Source organism: Myxocyprinus asiaticus, chromosome 19, assembly GCF_019703515.2.
Source record: "Myxocyprinus asiaticus isolate MX2 ecotype Aquarium Trade chromosome 19, UBuf_Myxa_2, whole genome shotgun sequence".
Taxonomy (NCBI): Eukaryota; Metazoa; Chordata; class Actinopteri; order Cypriniformes; family Catostomidae; genus Myxocyprinus; species Myxocyprinus asiaticus.
Window position 1 is genome coordinate 39,343,456 of NC_059362.1, and position 22,499 is coordinate 39,365,954.

Genomic DNA, 22,499 nt, shown 5'->3' on the forward strand with positions numbered 1-22,499 from the left:
GAATATCAATAAAGGGCACTTTATTTTCAGTTAATATTTGCTGTTAATAGCCAGTTTATGACTATAATATTTTTTTTCAAGCCTGTGGTTCTGTTAAAGCAAATACATATTAAAAGTAGTTATTATAATTAATAATAGTTTGAATAAAAATAACTTCTAAAGCGTTTATCCTAATAGCAGTTTAAACCAATGCGACCATGACACAGAAGTTTTAAGTTTGAACAAGACATCACGCCTCTGTACATTATGTCCGGAAGCCACGCCCACAGCGAACTTGTGCGCAGCGGCGCAAAGCGATTGGCCAAGGCGCGCTGTCAATCATGTATCTTTGCCGTTCCTTCCGCTCCGTAATCCATCCACCAGAGAGATTTGACACAGATGTGTTTCAGGCGTGATCAGTTCAGGCAGTGAGATACCAAGCGTACGGTGGGTTCAACTTCTTTCAAAGGATATACCGTGTCCTACTCGCACATCTCGGGTTCAGTGTAAACCGTATTGTAAAGGGTATAGATCAAGGTGGTCGTAGAGTTACTTTATTTTAGAACTGAAGACATATAGACGGGGTTTTAAACGCAGAAGAAAATGCCTGTAGCTTCTCTCCTGCCTTTCACGGCCACTCCGAGTAGGAAGTCCATCAGTCCGACCTCTTTTAGGCTCACAGAAAAATTCGTCTTGCTTTTGGTGTTCAGCGGCTTTATCACGCTGTGTTTCGGAGCTATCTTCTTCTTGCCGGATTCCTCTAAGCTGCTCAGCGGAGTTTTCTTCCGCTCGTCCTCGGTGGAGGCAGAGACGCGCACAGGTACGGTCAGCGACACGAGCACCGGGACGGGTAAGGATGAGAAGATCCTGGCCAAGATCAGGAAAGACCACGAAAAGGCGCTTATCGAGGCCAAGGACACCTTGCAGAAACGGGCGGACGAGATCAAGCAGGACATCAAGAGCGAGAAGGAGAAAGTTGCGCGAGACGAACAGGTGAAAGGCGGCAAAGGTGACAGCTTGCCCTTCGTTCAGTACGTGCGGCCGCCCGGATCAACAGGGCACGAGCCGTCAGATCCTGATGTTAAAGCTAAAAGAGCCAAGATTAAAGAGGTATTTTACATTTTGTAACATTATTAACACCCTGTGCATCATTATTTGTTGAGATAAGTTACTTAGACCCTCAGAGCAAATCCTGTCAGATTTTATCGCGGGAAAAATGTGCTCTTAACTGTTTTTTTTTCACTCTCAGTTTAATGTGGGATATGATATAATCGGAGTACAGTACAGAATGTAATATGCTGAGTATTAGTTTAATGTTAGTGGTGCCCTTATTGTTACTTGTATGCACTGACTGAAGATCAGGACTGGATTGTTGATGGTGTGTCGGTGTAAGGAAACATTTCCCTCACGAACAACGAACAAAATGCAGAGTCATAATAGGAGAGTTAAATAGACGTGCACTTGTGGAACCAGTATAGCCTGACAGGTCGGTTGATGGACACGTAATCCTGTCACTAACAGGAGAGCGTGCGCGCGCGCGCTCGCTCGCTCGCTCATTCATTCTGTCAGTCATTCTCCAGTCTCGAGCCGCTGTTATCGTTGATAACTGACTGATAGTGTTTTAGTGAGCATTTCACTCACTGTTCCCTGTTTGCACTAGTTCGAACAGTGTTCCTTGTACTTCAGTGAGTATTTTAGTCAGTACTCACAGTATTTCAATCAGTCAGTATTGTCTTTAGTTCAGTCAGTAATTTTTTTTTTTTTTTTTTTAGTGAGTGTATTCGCTGCTTCCTAGAATTTGGTCCGTGCTCCCTGTATTTTAGTGAATATTACAGTCAGTATTGTCTGTATTTCTGTCAATAAGGAGGCTACTGCCTGTCAGTGTCTTTCAGTCTGTTCTCCCTGTTTTTGAGTCAGTTTTACCATCATTTTAGTCAGTATTTCCTGTTTTTTTTTCCAGTCAGTAGCCTATTTCGGAAAGCATTAGGAATTCATTCAGTATTTCCCTGTTTTGCTAGCCATTATTCATTAGCCTATGTTATCACTCAGTACTCCCTGTATTTTAGTCAGTATTACTAACAGTATTACTAGAGCTCGACCCATAGTGGATTTACCAGTTTGATAACTAAGGTGGTGGAAAAGGCAGATAGCCGATTAATATGTATATTCTTAGTGTTTTCTGACTGACTGATTCAGATATAGAGGCTACAAGAATCCAAAATGAATAAAATCCCAAACGCAATTCATTATTCAACTAAAATCCCATTAATAACCAGATAAATGAAGAACTGGTGCATAACGTGGGACTTTTAACTATAAAAAAGCCCGAAACACACAAGGAGCTCTCATTTTGAAGTGACAGAGACTTGTCTCTTTTACAATGCACTATAATAGAAGAATTTACCAAATGAAGCTTTTTATATATTCACCAGATGAAGAGTTTTATATATATATTTCACCAGATGAGGTTTCATTGGGAATAAGGTTTATTAGTATTCACAATATATAAAGTTGGAGACACAATGTATGTGCTGCTGGGGCACATTTTCATATACTCTCATTTTACTTTGCATGCCCTCGCTTCAATTTAGATTACTTGATTATCTAATGAAAATAGCACAGAACACGGAGGAATAAAAAACCGGCAACTATCTGCGTACATTTTTGTCGATAACTGGTATTTCCCAAAAGCAACTATCAGCATGTTTAATCAGTAAAACTGATATATCAGTCTGCCTCTGGTATATATTGCCTACATTACAGTCAGTGTTTCCTTTTTTTCTGTTTCACTTCGTATTCTCACTTATGGCATCATCCTAGTTTGCATAGTTCATTTTCTCTCATGATTTGTAATGTCAAACCTATGTACAATATATGTCAACCTTTAAACACTCTTCCACACTTTATCTTTTATTTTTTTTACATAAAAAAAAAAATCGTAACAGTTAGGCCCAGCCCAAAGACTCATGGGCCATAACATTAGATATTAGGAAGCTCATTCATGATTTATGTTGAGGCTTTGTAGCCAATAGAAGAATCACAGAAAGTCCAGAATATATTCAGCCTTCTTAAATGTGCCCTCAAAGTATCTTTGAATAATCCATTTCATCTCTGTTACAGATGTTATATTTTTTGTCCAATTCTAGTGTTGCTGCTGTTTTGATCTTAAGTAACACTCTTTAAACAGCAGATTGCCATTTAGACTGATTTAATTCCAACTTAGGGTACGTTTACATGACAACGATGTACTAAAAACGGAAACGTTTTTCCTTTGCGTTTTTGAAAAGATTCGCATACAGACGACAACGCTGTCAAAACGATCCCCATTCACATGGTTCCGGGAAAACGACTAAAAAGGCTGTATTATGCATGCCAGGCCAGTAGTTGGCGATGTCACTTTGTAAAGAAACACTACTCGCCTGCGCATATAAGCTTTCTTCCACAGAGCGGTGAATACAAACAATGAAGATGGCGAAAGCATTGAACAATTTTGTCTGGACGGACGATGAGGTTGCTTTATTACTACAATTTGCTGGAGAAGCATCAATAAACTCAAAATCTTGAGCAGCACAAACACAGTCCTGTAGTCCTCCATTGTAGTTTTGAATGTCTCGCGCGCTGTTTTAAAGTACTCGCGCGCATGCCTATAGACTGAACTCTCAAGATTATTCAATAAACTCATTTTTACCATCACTTCGTCTCCTGCCTTCTTCTGTATTCCCCCTGCTGACTCTTGGGCTGGTAGGAGAGTAAGTTAACATAAGAAGCTGTTGATGTTGACTGGTTTTGGATATCAGACAGAACTCTGATATATGGATATCTTCTGACGGAGAGAGAGGTCTTGTGTACACTGGATCTAACATGCATTTTCACTGCCTCGTGTTTTCATATTCTAAGCATATCACTGAATACTGTATATTGCATCACATCTCTGTCTATAGGCTATATACATAAGCGGTGGGTGAATGAATTGCAGGGTAAAGGTACATCAAATAAAATTAAGTAAATAAATAAATAACATTTAAAATACAAATAAATGTTTCCCATCTGAATCCATTCTTTCATTTCAAGATTTTCAAATAGCAGGTTCTGCCTACTGTTCAATGTTCACACTCCATACAAAACACTCCAAATGAATAAATTGTTGATTATTGTTATTTGCACAGACACCAGTATTCATATTAATAATTATACATCTCAAATTGATGCCTATCAATCCATCATTCTTTAAATAACATGTAATATGCGTGCGCATGATGTCATCGTTTTCACAAATTTGCCTTTTTGTATGTTTACACGGAGACAATAATGGCATCGTTTTAAAAAACATGCACTTTGAAACCCGTTTTCAAAAGTTTGCGTTTTCAGGCCCCAAAACGCCGTTGTCATGTAAACGATCAGCCAAAATGCATAAAAAGTTTTCCATTTTTAGTTGAAAATGTTGTCGTATAAATGTCCCCTTAATTTTGCCTTGGAAATTTATCACCACATAACTGCATTTAATAACAAGCTTAATGCCATTTAAGTCAGTTTAATTCCATTCAAATGCCAGACATATTACCATTACCAGTAGTGATTTACAAGCCCATATTGTGCCCATGTTGTGTTGTTGAGATTATGATGATTACTTCCGCATTTAGGAGACTGTTTATGCAGGCTCTTCCTTATCTATGAACTTCTGAAGACTCATAAGCAATGCTGTCATTTCTTGTTTCTGTCAGGACAAATGCTTTTAGAGTATGGGGCCAGTCTTAATACCTCAACATAAGGCAGATGTAGACTTCAGTATTAGCTTGATTAAATTAAATTTGCTATTGATTGCGACTCAGTTTTCCTCATTTGAATCAAACGTGTCCATAGTGATGATGTAGATTAAAACTGACAGCATGGCAATAGCAGTAAGGCTTTAAAAATCTTCTTTCAGTTGTATGGACATTATGTTCATGTGTACAAATGGCTGGTTCCAGGAATCCTTCTGGTTTATCCTACACCATCAGTCACTACATTTCAGCTACAGATTTGCATAAGGATATGGTGCCTATCTGTGTCCTTATGGTGTCCTTCAAATTTACATTTGTGCTTTTTTATGTACCACTTTGCAAGGTAAACATATGCATAAAGTTACCATACCAGTTTTTGTTAGACATGCTGAAGTTATCCAACATAGTCTCATGATAACTTTGTACAAGATGGTGAAATCGTAAGATATCTTTCTACTTGGCTTGTACCAAAGGTCTTTTAGTCACATAGTGACTAGCCAGTCATCAAACAGAATTTTAAATTGATGCAATACAGGCTTCAAGTTTTAGCTAGCCTCCTATCCAACACTTTATTTTAAGAGAGGAATCGTCTGTTAACAAATTTGGTTACTCATTCCATATTTGTTTATGTAATACAAATTGTCTTGTTCCAAACCAAAATGTTTTCTTTCTTCCGTGGTATGGACGTTTATTTCCTTTTAAAATCATGTTAGGGTTAGGGTTTGGCTAAGGGGTTTGGTTTTAGGGCTGCAACAAATTATTATTTTGATAATCAACTAATCTGACGATTGTTAGAACGATTATTCGGACAATTGTTGCAATGATTAATCATTAGCTCTTAATCAACTATTCACCTTGTACCTTGACTTAAAATGTTGTATTAAACATGCTTACTAACAATAAAGAGGATAAAATCATATTTTAAAAATACCTCTAAATGTCATTCACTGAATTAAAGGGGAAAAAATGACTTTTTATTAAGTTTAATTCAGTAAAAAATTTACTGCAAACAATTCTATTATCAAGTGTTTTGTCTTGTTTTCCATTTAAAAATATCTCAAAATCCTTAAAATAAGATGCATTTACTTGAGAAGCAACATAAGATATTAAGAATTGCAAATGCAAACTTATCTTCTCAACTATACTTACTGTATATTAAACCTCTGATTAATGGGTTATCAGCTGTCTTATCTTTGGCTGTCTATCTTGTTTCTGAACAGCAATCTAAATCGAGCAATTCTGTGATATGTGACTAAAAACAGCCAATGGCTCCTAAGTCATTTTTTAGTCTGGAGCCCTGTAATATATAAGGAAGACGGAAATAACAGTACACACAGTAGTCAGCAACCATGGATGGCATGTCCACGTTAGCGATCTCATTTTCTCAAAAAATGTCAAATCAAACCAATTAAACATACAGTGTGAATAAGACATTTACTTTTAGCACACGTGAAGCACTTTTACTTTGAAGTTGCTCTCACGTGCTCATGCGGATCCAGCGTGAGCAGCAATCTCCTGACAGTTTAAACGGCCTGGATCGCCTACTTGGATATTCATGGAGTGACTATCATGATTTGTGAATCAGAGGAACTTTTGATCCTGATCCTGAAGTTTTGATTCTGGCTGATAGAAAATGCGCTTCTGAGGAAGATATTAGATGAGCGCCGGACAGGATGGATTTTCGTGAGGTTCGGGAAGTACATCTCTTTAAATGATATATTTGCATATTTACAAATGGTATAATAAAATTTGTATTGATATTTGCATTTTATCATTAGAAAATAAATTTAAAAGTGACAGGGAACTGCTGAGGAGAGGCTGATAGAATACGTGCTTTAGAGGTATATAAATGAGCACTCCACAGGATTCTGGATCTGCTCAAGTTTTGTGAGGTTTGTTTTTTTACATCTGTTTAAACGAGATAAGCACATATTTGCAGAAGGTGTATAATATTAGTTTTATTGAAATTTGCCTTTTTATCATTAGACAAGACAATTAAAAGTTAAAGGAACTGTTGAGGAGAGAGAGGGAGAATGAAACAGACGAGCACTTCAAAATAAAGAGCTCAAACGCGTGTGCCGTGGCTCTGATATGGGGACCATTAAAATGACACTGTGTTGCACACCGGTCTATTATTGTAGTAACAGGATGGCATGTAAAAACAAAACAAACAATGACTGGTTGTTTACATGTCTCAGTCGCTTCACATGCAAGCAGGCGATTTTCAGCGCCCTCAAGAAACAAATCGGCCAAACGGGAAAATGTATCGGCCGATGCCGATAATCAAAAAAGTCAGAATATCGGCCGATTTACCAGCCTCGTCGATATATCGATCGACAATTAATTAAAAGAGACATTATTCAATGACAAATGGGTCGCGTGTATCTCGTCTTTGGACACGCATTACATGGAACAACTTTTACTCTCAACATGCAGTGAAAGGATCACGCTGCTGAATACTCCACCACTATATTAAACAATCACTGGTGAGTGAAATTTAAACATTTACTAGCCGGTTGCCAAATATAGAAATTTTTCGTCACATAGTGCAAAATTTGTTTGCAAATGCCAGTGATTTCTTCTCATTGTAGTAGAGTGTTGCGCATAGTGTAAAAGATCGATCTTGGGATTTGTTGAGATTGTTCAAAAGAAGATTGCGATGCATCGGAAAATCTATATTTTTACCCACCCCTAGTATCAATCCTCTTTTAGTCACATGTCTTCTCGTCATTAGAACTGAAATGATTAGTCAGTATTATTGACAACGTCGACAATAAAAAAAAAAATGTCAAAACATTTTTTTGTTGTTGTCAAATAGTCGTTTGATCTCATTTAACGCAATATGAGATCATATGAAACTCGAATGATGACGCAGCTCGAGTGCATGATTAAGACACAGCTTTTAGTCCAACACACCCCAGACTTCTCAAACAGCCTAAGGTGATGTAGATCGCAAAGCATGAGGGAATTATACAAAAATACAAAATAAGTAAATATAGAAGCAGTGTCGTTGTGAAATAGCTAGCGTTCCGCTGAAGCAAAACTTGGTTGTCAAAGCATCTTAAAAGGAAACACCTTGGCGCTAAATCTCTAATGCATCCTTGATTAAAGTTAATAAATAAGGAAGCAGGTCATGTAAATAAGCACAAACTCTGAAACTGGCATTTTTCTGTGTGGTCAGGGCTGCTTCAAGCTGAATTTTCGGTTTAGAGCAAATTATTAATCATTGCAATAATCCGCCGAATAGTCAAATAATCTATCTAATAGTCGTTGGATTAGTCGAATATCAAAATAATCATTAGTTGCAGCTCTGCTTGTCATCCAGATGCGCAGGTCAGAGGTTACCAAACTTTAACTTTTCTTTGCACCCTGTGGGGTCTCTTTTGTCAGACACGGCTGTGGGCACTCTGTCTCGCCTTGTCAGACACTCTGACCTTTGAACATTAGAGTTTCCGTATAAAATTTATTTCAAGTAGGCCTGTCGTGATTATTAAATAATTGCCCGATCGCGGTTATTTCATCTAACCGCGGTTATATGAGATAATCTCGATTATTGTGCGCTTCAAATTCCAATCACATTTTAATGCCCAAATAAGAGAATTTTAAGCTAATATTTAAATGCCATCAATGGCGAATTTGTGTGTCATTCAGTTTGACTCAGAGCGTCACTGAGCCGCACTGCAGACGTCAACCAGAGCAGCTTCTGTCCGGAAGAGCATGTGATATTTAAATATATATAATACTAATAATTTAAAATGTAATATAAATATAATAAAATACATAAATAATATTTTATTTTTTATAAAAAAAATATAATTTGAAATATTTGAGTTCCAAAAACAACAGTGGAAATATAACATTTAAATATATCGCGGCCCCTTTTGGCATATCGCTGCGCCGCACACTTCTATTATCTTTTAAATGTAGCTGTGAATTAGTAAACCTATCCATTCAGATGAACAAATCAAATAAAAAATCTTGTTTTTGTAGTTCCAGAATCTGCGCTATCGTGTCCCTTTCTCTCTCTCTCTCTCTCTCTTTCTCTCTCTCTCTCTCTCTCTCTCTCTCTCTCTCTCTCTCTCTCTCTCTCTCTCATGTGCAGCTGTCAGAAGCACGCTAAGCGCTTGTTGAGTTTAGTGTGAGTGGGTGCAGTAAGTAAGAAATTAAGATGCTACAGATGTATAAACCTTTCTAAACCTGTTAATTTGACATGCAAATGCCGTTATACTGCATCTCTGTAAGCGAGCGATGCAATAAAACTATTGTTTCTGTTTATAGGCCAATCGACAAAGCTGTCAACATTGCAAGTGCGTGCGGTTGGAGCGATCTAGTTTTGCCCCCTTTCATATCATAGCTCTCCCTTAATAGTCATAATGAAGCATATTTTACAAGAAAGGCAGAAATAGCAAAAATGCTTTGTGTAATGTACCAGCTGCATGGTGAAGAGAGATGCTTAAACACCTGTTACATCTCATGTCTCTAGAGTTCCACATGAAACGGCCATGTTTAATGTATGTGCTGAGTATTGACTTGTACTCTTTAACCCAAAAATGAGAATTCTTGTTGCAAAGCTGTATGACATTCTTTCTTCATTGTAACTCAAAAGGAGATGTTAGGCAACATGTTAGTTTCAGTCATTGTTCACTTTATTTGTTTAGGAAAAAAAGATGCATTGGTGACTAAGACTAGGGATGCACCGATCCGATACCTGTATCGGTATCGGCTCCGATACTGAAGTTTAAGACGGATCGGGTATCGGTCCAACGAGCCCGATCCAAATCCGATACTGTGTGTTAGTCATGTTCGTTACTGTCAAGCTCCAAAAATGACATAAAAGAACCATAAAAACACCATTAAAGTAGTTCATATGACTCATGCATTTTATTCAAAGCCACTTGAAGACGTGTGATAGCTCAGTGAATCGCAAAAGGCTGTGTTTAATAAGTAAATATATAGTATGCACGTGCAGCGCCAGCGCGTTAGTGAATGGCACTGCTCTGTTGACACACACGCACGCAAACCGCTAGCACTCGCAGCTATTTTTAGCCTTCACGCGGTGCGCAATATTTGAGTGTTACTCACGAACAACATCTCAAATGTAGATGCTCAATAGTTCGGTGCACTTATAATATGCATTTAGAACGGCACTGGAGGAGCATTTTACAAGAATTTGAATAAGAAGTGAATTAAACTACTGTGAACTTGCCTACAAACGGACACATACAGGACTTCCTGTAGAGTTCAGAATGTTAAAATAAAAGCCAGATGGTTTTAAAGATAAAGGTGCACAATTGAGATATTATTATTATTATTATTATTATTATTATTATTATCATTTGTTTACAAATTATAACAATATTGAAGTTGAATGGGTTCCAAAAAATAACTGTGTGAATGAAAAGTGAGCTGATATCTTACAACTAAATTGAACAAAAAAGAGATCTGAATCCTTTAAAGTCCAGATACAAGTTGAAAAATATTTTGCAAAAAAAAAAAAAAAAAAAAGGCTTTTTTTCTACTGATGACTTATACTGGAATTACTGTTAATTTTTCTGCTACATTATCCAGTATACTAGTTAACAATAAAGTTGTTCTTAATAAGCTACACATTTATATTGAAATAATGTGTAGTTAGAGGTTTGTGTTTCTTTACCTATAAAAGAGTACACACAATTAGTTCCACACAATAATGTAAAGATATTCTAAACTGATTATGTAAAAAAACAACACTGGTATCAGACCGGGATCGGTATCGGCCGATACTGAGATTACCGGTATCGGAATCGGATCGGAAGTGAAAAAGTGGTATCGGTGCATCCCTAACTGAGACTAACATTCTTCCTAACATCTTTTGTGTTCCATGGAAGAGAGAAATTTATACAGGCTTGAATGTGAGTCATGATGACAGAAATTTCATTTTGTGGGTGAACTGTTCTTTTAACTACATGTTTAAGTGTTTGTTAAAGGTATTTGACAAGAACAACAATACAAATCTCTTGTTAGCACATGAATGCATCACATCTTGCTGGGAAACAAAAGACTGAAGTGAAGGGCAATAATGTAGGGTGTAACATATACTTCATCATTCCATTTGAATTAAACTAGAGGCAAGAATTGAGAAAAGTAGCCCCCTATGAGATTTAGGTGAGATTGTTGTAAAATTTTTGTTACAAGTTTTATTCCCTCCCAAAGTGTGTAAATTCCTCCCATATGAGCCATTTAAGGGGGGAATTCACCATTCACTTTTGCTGCATTTAGTCATTATGCCTAACATCTCCTTTTGTGTTCCACGGAAGAATGGAAATCATAGGGTGTTTCTCATGAAACCTGTTGGTATTATTTCACTTGAAAGTTAAAAGAAATGAATAAGAAATTAGGCTATGAAGCACGTTTAGAGCCATTAACCTTTTTAACATCGTGACTTTATTTTCATGACAGTTACAGACATTTTACACCCCCCCCCCCCATTTGCATTATCGCAGTTTAACAAAAGACATTTACTATGATATTCTCATTACTACGATGTGAAAAAATTGTACTTGGTTAAATTGTAAGGTATTTATACGTCATAGTAGTTCTCCTTTGGCACTGCCTTTCATTTTCAGTGATTTTAATTGAAAAAATCTTTATAATTTTATTGTAATAATCATCAGAATATTTTAACTATAGTAATAATCAAAATTAGCATTCATAAAAATGGGAATAGTTAAAGTAAATCATCTGGACACATTACAGTAATGAGAATTTGGGGGTTAAATGTGCTTAAGAGTCTTGAAAATGCTAAAATTTTGGAGGGTTTCAGGCAGAAATTTGAAGATTATAAATATTAAGCACTTGCATTAATTCTTTTTTTTAAAACGTGTGTATTTTTTAGCTCTAAAGTTGTTTAAATAGCCGTTTATGGTTGTCATGGCAACAAAGTTGTAAAACGTACACGTAAAAGGTTAGTAAACGATTTTATCACACTACAATAATGTTAACAAACATATTTTACAAGTGCACATATTGTAACAAGTGAGTTTTTTAACGTTTACAGATTGGCCCCTGTAACCATTCACTTCTACAATATTTTAAGTGCATTTTCCTTATGCAGAATATAATTTCTTTTTTTTAATTTGGGGTTAAGTATGACCTGGGCTGCATTTCCCAAAAGCATTGCAAGCTTAATTTGATTGTAGAGACCACTGGCGTCAATGGTTTCTACAATATACTTAGGCTTACGATGCTTTCGGGAAACGCAGCCCAAGACATTTTCTTGACAAGTTTCGTGAGAATCCCACCAGTAGGTTTGGAACAACATGAAGGTGAATTGTAATTTTTGGGTGAACTATCTCTTCAGACATGTTTTGACTCACCAAATGTGTTTGAGTCTTACACTTTACTAAAGGTTACAAATGTAATCTGTTTGCAGTGAGGGTGATTAGTATGTCTCCATAACATCCTGTCCTCAATCATTTCATATATCAAAAAAGTTCCTTTGTTTGTAAAAGCTCTCTGAAGTTTTACCTCCACCTGAAATTCTCTGCTGAGTTGAGCCTGTATTCCGGGTAGCTGCCGCAGGAACTGCTCAGAGGCCACATCACAAACCCATCTGGGCTCTGAGCTCTCATTCAATGTAGATGACTGAGCTCTCCACTCCTTCAGACATCATTCCACTTGCAATTAATTATGCACAATTCAGGCTAATCAGAAAAATTCATTCTCATCGAGATAATCACAGGTTATCAATGAGGAGGCAGTAAAAACATTAAATTATGCAAATTTAGTTTAAGGTATATCTGGTGAAATGGAGAGCTAAGTATGATTGATTCAACCTGGCAGTCTATTTAAAGGGAAAATGACATGCTCTTTTATTATAATTTTATAATCTTCCCTGAGGTCCACTGATAATGTAAGTAAAGTTTTTGCACCAAAACTTTCATAATCTATGATAATTTTTCACCCTGTCTCTGGCCCTCTGTCTGAAATGCTCGGTTTTGGCCTCAGCGCCTCCTTAAAACTTCAACGTGAATGCCCACTGTTATGATTGGCTAACATTATTCAGCCTCTCAAATACAGAATCTCAATCGGAAGAGAATAAACAAGCTCCACAACATTATAAAACTACATTTCTGGGATTATACATAACACACATCCAACACATTGCATCCGAATATATTAAACTGTTCACGTACTGTAAGCACAGCAGCGGCATTAACAATCAAACAGTCATGACATATGAAATATTCACGAATGAAACTGTAAACTCATGGTTTTGCAATCGGGTCCAATAGTATTTTTTTTAACTTCCCCATCCTTCAATAACAGTTCCTTTGCAAAGCTTAAATCGTATTATTTACTACAGTTAAAATATTGTCTTAATTAGAAGTATGGCATAAAAATTATTCCACACACAACCTGTTGGCATTAATATTATTTATTTTCTAAGAGTTCTGTGCACCACTCATCGAATCTGTAATGGGCCATTTTTGGAAGCCTTCAGCTCATAAAACAGTCTTAACTTTTTTGTGCCCTGAGCAGGTATCTAAACATATTTTCTCTGTGCAGAGAAAGACCCATTCGTACAGTATGTCCTTTTTGTATCTCTGATGTTTTGTCCTTTTGGTCCTGGCTCTTATTTTAAGTTTGTTTTCCATCTGTCATATAGTGACTTTTCCCCAGAAAGCTGAAGTGCTTGGGTACTAAATAATTCAGTGTGCTTTCTTTTATTTTACTACTTGTAAATAAGGCATAGTCTTGGACGTGGAATCTGCTGATGGAGAGGAGAGAAGAGAGTGCTTTGTGTTGATACAACCTTTCAGCCACCCTGACTTCCACCTTCAACCTCTTATAACAACAGCTGTGATCCACGTAGGGTGTCTGGAGACCCAAAGCTAGCCTTCAGATTATTTGGGTCAATCTCGTTTAAGCCAGAAGCAGCCTGACTGACCTGAGGTTCTAAGAAATGTAATGGATGCCCGCAAGCAATAGCACAGCTGCTGTAGGCATGGATGATCCCCAGCCAGTCTCGTCTTTTGCACTGTAATTACTCATTTCTTCTCTTGTGGTCACCAAAATACGTTCTCCAGTGGCCAGAATAGATTCCCCATATTTAGGGGTTTTACAAGGGTAGATAGTCATAATATTAAAGGTATAGTTTACCAAAAATTTAAAAGTCTTTCATCTACTCACTCTCATATCGTTCCAGATCCATATGGCTTTCTTTATTCCATGGAACATACAAAAAAGAATGTTCTGGCCTTTGTTTTCAATACAGTGAAAGTATTATTTCCTACAGAATTCTGTTTTTGCAGCAGGGAAGCCCCCTTTGAGCCAACATAATATATTAGTAAAAAAAAAAAAAAAAAATATATATATATATATATATATATATATATATATATATATATATATATATATACTATATTGCCAAAAGTATTCGCTCACCTGCCTTTAGATGCATATGAACTTAAGTGACATCCCATTCTTAATCCATAGGGTTTAATATGACGTCGGCCCACCCTTTGCAGCAATAACAGCTTCAACTATTCTGGGAAGGCTTTCCACAAGGTTTAGGAGTGTGTTTATGGGAATTTTTGACCATTCTTCCAGAAGCGCATTTGTGAGGTCAGACACTGATGTTGGACGAGAAGGCCTGGCTCACAGTCTTCGCTCAAATTCATCCCAAAGGTGCTCTATCGGGTTGAGGTCAGGACTCTGTGCAGGCCAGTCAAGTTCTTCCACACCAAACTCGCTCATCCATGTCTTTATGGACCTTGCTTTGTGCACTGGTGCGCAGTCATGTTGGAACAGGAAGGGGCCATCCCCAAACTGTTCCCACAAAGTTGGGAGCATGGAATTGTCCAAAATCTCTTGGTATGCTGAAGCATTCAGAGTTCCTTTCACTGGAACTAAGGGGCCAAGCCCAGCTCCTGAAAAACAACCCCACACCATAATCCCTCCTCCACCAAACTTCACTGTTGGCACAATGCAGTCGGACAAGTACCGTTCTCCTGGCAACCACCAAACCCAGACTCGTCCATCAGATTGCCAGATGGAGAAGCATGATTCATCACTCCAGAGAATGCGTCTCCACTGCTCTAGAGTCCAGTGGCGGCGTGCTTTACACCACTGCATCCGACGCTTTGCATTGCACTTGGTGATGTATGGCTTGGATGCAGCTGCTCGGCCATGGAAACCCATTCCATGAAGCTCTCTACGCACTGTTCTTGAGCTAATCTGAAGGCCACATGAACTTTGGAGGTCTGTAGCGATTGACTCTGCAGAAAGTTGGCGACCTCTGCGCACTATGCGCCTCAGCATCCGCTGACCCCGCTCTGTCATTTTACGTGGCCTACCACTTCGTGGCTGAGTTGCTGTCATTCCCAATCGCTTCCACTTTGTTATAATACCACTGACAGTTGACTGTGGAATATTTAGTAGCGAGGAAATTTCACGACTGGACTATCACAGTACCACGCTGGAATTCACTGAGCTCCTGAGAGCGGCCCATTCTTTCACAAATGTTTGTAGAAGCAGTCTGCATGCCTAGGTGCTTCATTTTATACACCTGTGGCCATGGAAGTGATTGGAACACCTGAATCCAATTATTTGGATGGGTGAGCGAATACTTTTGGCAATATAGTGTATATATATAAATAATAATATTAAGAAAAGGATACAATTGTATATAAACCCAGTTCAGAAACTGAGTCAAATATTGATTCAGTAACTGCTCTGACTGATTCATTCAGAGTCATTCAATGAACATTTCGTAAGACTGATTAAAACCTATTCATTTAGAAACACTGAGAATATCTGTCAAACCCCAAAATGACCAAAAATCACCATAAAAGTATCGTATAAGTAATCTATACAGTCATCAGTACATTCTTCAAAATAAACAACATGAGGGTGAGTAAATAATTACATAATTTTAAATTGTATTTGAGAAGTGTTTATTATGGTAAAATGTCAAGCACAGATTAGAGTTAGCAGATTAAGATGCAGATAGAATGGCTTGCAACACCAGGGAGTTTCAATCACTGTGCTTTGAGAGAACTTTGGGAAACTTGTACTGCAATTGTGATTGCTTCGGTTTTCAAGTAATTGAGTACTCTGTTTTGGAGTAATTGAATACTGAGAGTCTAATGCTGATTAGAGGAGCAATCAGCTTCAGCCCAGACAGATACATTGATCAGGAGGTGCAGAAGATGTCTGAAGTTTCTGGGCGTGTTGTGTGTACGTGTTCTTGTGGCCGATGCAATGGTCATTGTCTGATTCTGTTGGTTTATGCAAAGGGACAGGACTCTGCCTTCTGTTGTATCTAAGACATAAATTACATTTTAATATTTGGCCTTGGATGTTTCACTTGCACTTGCTCAGCCTGTTTAACAAATAATGGATAGAACTGCCTCTTATTCTGTATTGGAAGAGAGGGAGGAAGACAATTGATTAGACTTTCACAAGGTCTTCATCAGTTTGCCACATGTCAACTGGAGAGGGTCAAGTCTTGTTCCATTATTTTCCATCACTTATAAAAAGGTCATGTCAATACTTGTTGTGGCGGATTTGAATTGCTCTTATCTGAGAGTTGTTGAGAATACAAAATGGAGTGTTTTGTATCTAGTAGAGACGTTAGAACAGTGACAGTTGACACTGATGCATTTATCACATTAGGGACTGTGCTGTCCAGTTTGTTTCGTACTGGTTGTAGCACAGCAATACTGGGTGCAGAGCGCAGGTAAAGCATAGTCTGTAATATGTCTTGCTGGTTTTGCAGCAAATGTCTGCGGATTTGATAAAAATTTCAGACTGTCTGTCCTGTTTTTTTTTTTTTTTTTATCCCTGACAAAGGATAAAGCAAAAAGATTGATTTTTTTGCCCCTCTTTGAGGGCTTTCTTTTTGTGGGTCAGAGATCCATCAAGCCAACTGCTACAGGTCTACCTCCATTTAATGGCAACATACAAGGTTTAACAGTGGTGTAAATGTCAAAGTAGAAATCAGAGCTTGAGTGCCTTTGGCTTATTTGGAAATTGGTAGCACATTTCCCTAGTTTAATTTGACACCAATAGGGTAAGGTAATCAGAGCTTCTTCCAGCCTACCTAGAGAATTGAGAATGAAACATAATTTACCTTTTTAATGCTTTATGAATTCAGCTTAATAATGCAGGGTAGGGCATGATCCCAGTCACATGCACAATATACATTTTTGTTCTTACTTGGGTGGTGATTCTCACGAAGCCTGTCAAAAAAAAAAAAAAAAAAAAAACTTCCGGCCATATGTAGCCCCAAATCAAGACCAAAAATTTAAATATATATATATTTATCTGACAGCCTTTTTATATACATATATATGTGTAATGTATACTGGCGGGGTGCAAGTATACATTACAGATTCAACCCATGTTCAATGGAAATTATTTATTGTTAGAATAGGAAAAAGGCTTTAGTACCTCTTTGTAAATTTAAAACATAATTCAAAGTAAAACAGTGTCGACCTATGTTTTTTTATTATTTTTATTTTTTATACCAGGCAGTACCAAGGGAGCAGACCCACAGTCGTCTTCAGCTTGCTCACTGGGTTTCTAAATGCAATTATTATTTAATTATGTATTTTTATACACACTTCTTATCGTATTTAATCAAACTACACAATGATGATTCTAAGACTTTATAGATATTAAGGTTTAATTTTCTTTTGAAACTAGGGTAATCCAGAGGCTAGCAGTTAGCAAGCTAGCTTTGAAAGCATAGAGCCCGCCCTCGCTTCAGAGGTGTCTCCAAAGCCATGCCTCATCTATCACACATGAACACACACAGAGCAGAGTCTAAGCGCCAGGAAGAGAGACAAGTTGGTGGAATCGATTGCAACGGTTTCAGATTACCTGATGTCTCATTCACAGGTTAGACATTACAATAATAGCGGAACATAAGGTAGCTGCGGTTCACCTTCCATTCTCGCGCTCGCTCTGCACAGCATCAAGGAACCTGCGCAGATGACGTGTGATTGTCTGTGTGAACAAGTTGCGTGGCGGTATGCAAATATAGATTGAAAGACAGGAAGGACATCCTATCATTACATTTGGACCGAATGCAATGATTGGTCGATCATTTTTTAGTCCTGTCCCTTCCACAGAATATATATATATATATATATATATATATATATATATATATATATATATATATATATACACACATACATATATATATATATGTGTGTGTGTGTTATATATTAAATAAATAAATATATGTTAAATATTTTTGTTAAGACTTTCAACCAGTATAACAAAAAATGTTTGCACACCTTAGCTTTAATGCATGATTTTCTGTAAAGCTGCTTTGAAATGATGTGTTGTGAAAGGCGCTATACAAATAAAAATGACTTGACTTGAGTAGTGTTGTTACTCAAGCCAGTACTTCGGTACCAAGTCAGTACTAAAATAAAAAAGATGTAACAAATCGAGTGTTTCTGCAGTACCGGTAGTACCGAGCACCGATTCAATCTGGTACCAGCGTGCAGTATCACTGACACATGACGGTTTTAAAATGCTCACAGGCTTATTTTGAACGCATGCTCTGTTAATCCTTTTACACTGAAATGGACAATTAATCAATTGTGATAGGTCCTAGTGTGATTTATTAAACCACTAAAGGCTGCAGTCTTACTGTGGATGAGCTGTGCACTTTAAATGCATGTATAAATCCGACCACTCATTCACTGGAAACTCCACAAACATTGAGAATCATTCACGGCACGTTGTATCAGATGACAGAGCAGAGCACTAATCTACTGTGAATCATGCAGCACATGTAAAATATATATACTGTTTTTATATAATTAAATCACAACATTTGCACTTTAATCTCAGCTCAGCTTTATTTATATCGCATTTAAAACAACAGAGTTGACCAAAGTGCTTCACAGTAAAAAATTTAAAACATAACATTTCAAAATTACCACATACACAAACACCAGTAATCTAAAATACAAACACTCCAAAACTGCGTCTTACATTTCATTTGTCAGACTCAAAGGCCAGTGTAAACAGATGGGATTTCAGACGTGACTTAAAAGTCTCCGTGTCGCAAACTGTTTATCCGGAAAGTGAAGATTCAGGCAAAAAATACACGTCATAATAAAAGTATGTTTCTAAATATAAGCTAGAGCCCTGAAATTGAAGAAATTGTGACATAAATATATTAATATAACTTTATAGTAAAATGTAATATTCACTAATGATAATAATAATAATAATTAATTAATTAAGCAATTTATCACAAGCAAGACTGCTGTTGAATAAAGGTTTGGGGAAAAATGCAATGACATGTTGAACAGTTCTGTATTCACTTGTTAAAAGTTTTAAGAATGAATTGATTAGACACCATTTTGATGATTAAATTAAACTCTAAAACATGGAGTTCTGGAAAATAATAATAATAATAATAACAAAAAGGAAAACATGATTTGGTAAAGAGTAAAACAGATTTCTGTAGGGTACTACTTAAAAACACTGAAACAATGCATCCTTGATTGAAAAACACGAAGGAAACATGCATTTATTTTCATTTATTTTTTAAATTGAAATTGAGCTTTTTAAATAGGTTAATCAGGTGTGTTCACAATAGCATATTGTCATATTAGCATATTTATGCTGTGGCACCGAAATTGGTATCGAGAAATGTAAAATTTCACTGGTATCGGTATCGACTACTGACATTTTGGTACCGTGACAACACTACAAGGTAGTACCACAATGATGTAGGCCTATGAATGCTTTACAATTTAAATAATAGCCTATATCCATTGTTTCACATTGCAGAAATAAGAATATCATAATGACCATCTTTTTTGCATTGAGGTAATCAGAATTGGTGGGTGAAATGTGTGTAATTGTCTTAAAAAATGCCACAATGTTAAAAGCTTAATGGCCTTAAAAATAGGTTTCATTTTATATTGGCTATGCAAAACATAATTTGTTATTTGTTTAATTAGATTTTGGAGTAAAATAGGACAAGGACATTTTTGTTACAGGTGTCGTGAGGCTCACACACTTCCTTTTTGTTATATTTTAAAGAAAAACAACCAGCCTGTGTTTCACGCCACACTTCCTTTCAGACATAAATTTGTACATTCATCTCAAAATATGAGAAACTGTCTTACTGGAGCACATTGAATAGCTTCGTACTTGAGGAGGATGCACCTTGCGGCATGCCACTGGCCAGCCGCCATGGTTCCACTCTCGTTTAGAGTGCCAGGCAAATTGCTGTAACTTAACTCTGCCTCCCTGTTTTCAGCTGTGGGACAGGGTTGTCTCTTGAGAGTGGGTTCTGGCAGTAGATCAATAGCTCTGTTGGCCTGAGAGAGATAGCTTTTGTGGTAGTGTGGGCCTGCCAAGCTAGCCATAGCTCCTGTGCCAGGGAGACACGTCCACCCCTCTTGAGCTGCACTTGTTTTCTGGCGTGCTGTGTCACAGGTTCTTCTCATGTGACCGCGATGGGCAGTGTTCCATTGCTGTTACCGTTTCACCGCTGAATTTCTTTATTGTAATTTGTGGCGTCTTCTACTTCAGGGATTTTGCTTATGCACACACAAATGCAGGCACTGGTCATTAACCCTCAAAGTTGCACATGGCAGTCAGTGATTGGCCATCATCATCAATATCCTGAATAAGTTCAGTTGCAGTGTGGTCACATTTCCAACTTCCAAATTGGCTCCAGTTACCTCCATTGGGAGCACATAACACAGAACTCCTTAAGCCCAAAGTATACTTTGGTTTTGACATGAATGCTTAGCATATGCGTATAGTCGAATTCAAAGGACAGTTGAAGTCAGGAGTTTACATACACCTTATCCAAAGACATTTAAACTCAGTTTTTCACAATTCCTGACATTTAATCATAGAAAACATTCCCTGTCTTAGGTCAGTTAGGATCACTACTTTATTTTAAGAATGTGAAATGTCCGAATAACAGCAGAGAGAATTATTTATTTCAGCTTTTATTTCTTTAATCACATTTTCAGTGGGTCAGAAGTTTACATACAGTTTGTTAGTATTTGGTAACATTGCCTTTAAATTGTTTAAATTTGGTTAAACTTTTTGAGTAGCCTTCCACAAGCTTCTCAAAATAAGTTGCTGGAATTTTGGCCCATTCCTCCAGACAGAACTGGTGTAACTGAGTCACACCACTGGTGTAACTTGTAGGCCTACTTGCTCGCACACACTTTTTCAGTTCTGCGCACAAATTTTTTATCTGATTGAGGCCAAGGCTTTGTGATGGCCACTCCAATACCTTGACTTTGTTGTCCTTAAGCCATTTTGCCACAACTTTGGAGGTATGCTTGTGGTCATTGTCCATTTGGAAGACCAATTTGCCACCAAGCTTTAACTTCCTGGCTGATGTCTTGAGATGTTGCTTCAATATTTCCACATAACTTTCCTTCCTCATGATGCCATATTTTGTGAAGTGCACCAGTCCCTCCTGCAGCAAAGCATCCCTACAACATGATGCTGCCACCCCCGTTTCACGGTTGGGATGGTGTTCTTCAGCTTACAAGCCTCACCCTTTTTCCTCCAAACATAACGATGGTCATTATGACCAAACAGTTCAGTTTTGGTTTCTTCAGACCAGAGGACATTTCTCCAAAAAGTAAGATCTTCATCCTCATGTGTACTTGCAAACTGTAGTCTGGCTTGTTTATGGTGGTTTTGGAGCAGTGGTTTCTTCCTTGCTGAGCAGCCTTTCAGGTTGTCAATATAGGACTAGTTTTACTGTGGATATAGATACTTGTCTACCTGTTTCCTCCAGCATCTCACAAGGTCCTTTGCTGTTGTTTTGGGATTAATTTGCACTTTTCGCACCAAACTGGTGGTACCTTCAAGCGTTCGGAAATTGCTCCCAAAGATGAACCAGATTTGTGGAGGTCCACAATTTTTTTTTTTTTTCTGAGGTTTTGGCTGATTTCTTTTGATTTTCCCATGATGTCAAGCAAAGAGGCACTGAGTATGAAGGTAGGTGTTAAAATACATCCGCAGGTACACCTCCAATTGACGCCAATTAGCCAATCAGAAGCTAATTGGCTAATTGCCTAAAGGCTTGACTTCATTTTCTGGAATTTTTCAAGCAGCTTAAAGGCACAGTTAACTTAGTGAATGTAAACTTCTGACCCACTGGAATTGTGACATAGTCAATTAAAAGTGAAACAGTCTGTCTGTAAACAAACGCTGGAAAAATTACTCATGTCATGCACAAAGTAGATATCCTAAATGACTTGCCAAAACTATAGTTTGCTAATAGAAAATCTGTGGAGTAGTTCAAAAATTTGTTTTTATAACTTCAGTCATAAATATACTCCATTTGCACCAACAGGCGGTTGGTGCATGTGTGCTACGACTAGGGCTGTGCGATACGTTGAATATCCATAATAGAATCATGATAATTTTGCTGATGATATAAAATTTAACAATATCGTGAATATTGTGATGATTTTATTGAGGCTTTTATTTGGCCATTAAGTTTCATGGAGTGCATCAGTAGACTAATTTCACGATCCTTCAAGGCTGTATAATTATGATCATATGTGATTATTTAACTGCCAAAGGCTATGATTAAAGACAGATATACATGGTCTGTGTGCGCTTCACAATGAACCGGCAAAGCACTGATCCGCACGGGGGCAGCGGGGCTCATGGGCTAGTGTTTTTTGCACAGTTCACCTGCATTATGAAGTACTGCAGGTTGAAGCATTCGTGCAATTCTGAACATTAGTAACTGCT

The 22,499-nt window shown here is 37.5% G+C and overlaps 1 protein-coding gene across 1 annotated transcript in view; it reads left to right on the forward strand.

The window, feature by feature from the left end:
* Positions 1 to 364: 364 nt before the first annotated feature.
* Positions 365 to 22,499, forward strand: part of LOC127410250 (mannosyl-oligosaccharide 1,2-alpha-mannosidase IA-like) — a 157,103-nt gene continuing 134,968 nt past the window's right edge. The window contains exon 1 of the mRNA XM_051645414.1: positions 365 to 1,089. Coding sequence (XP_051501374.1) covers positions 583 to 1,089 — 507 coding nt within the window. The 5' untranslated portion in view covers positions 365 to 582. The remainder of the gene's footprint in view (positions 1,090 to 22,499) is intronic.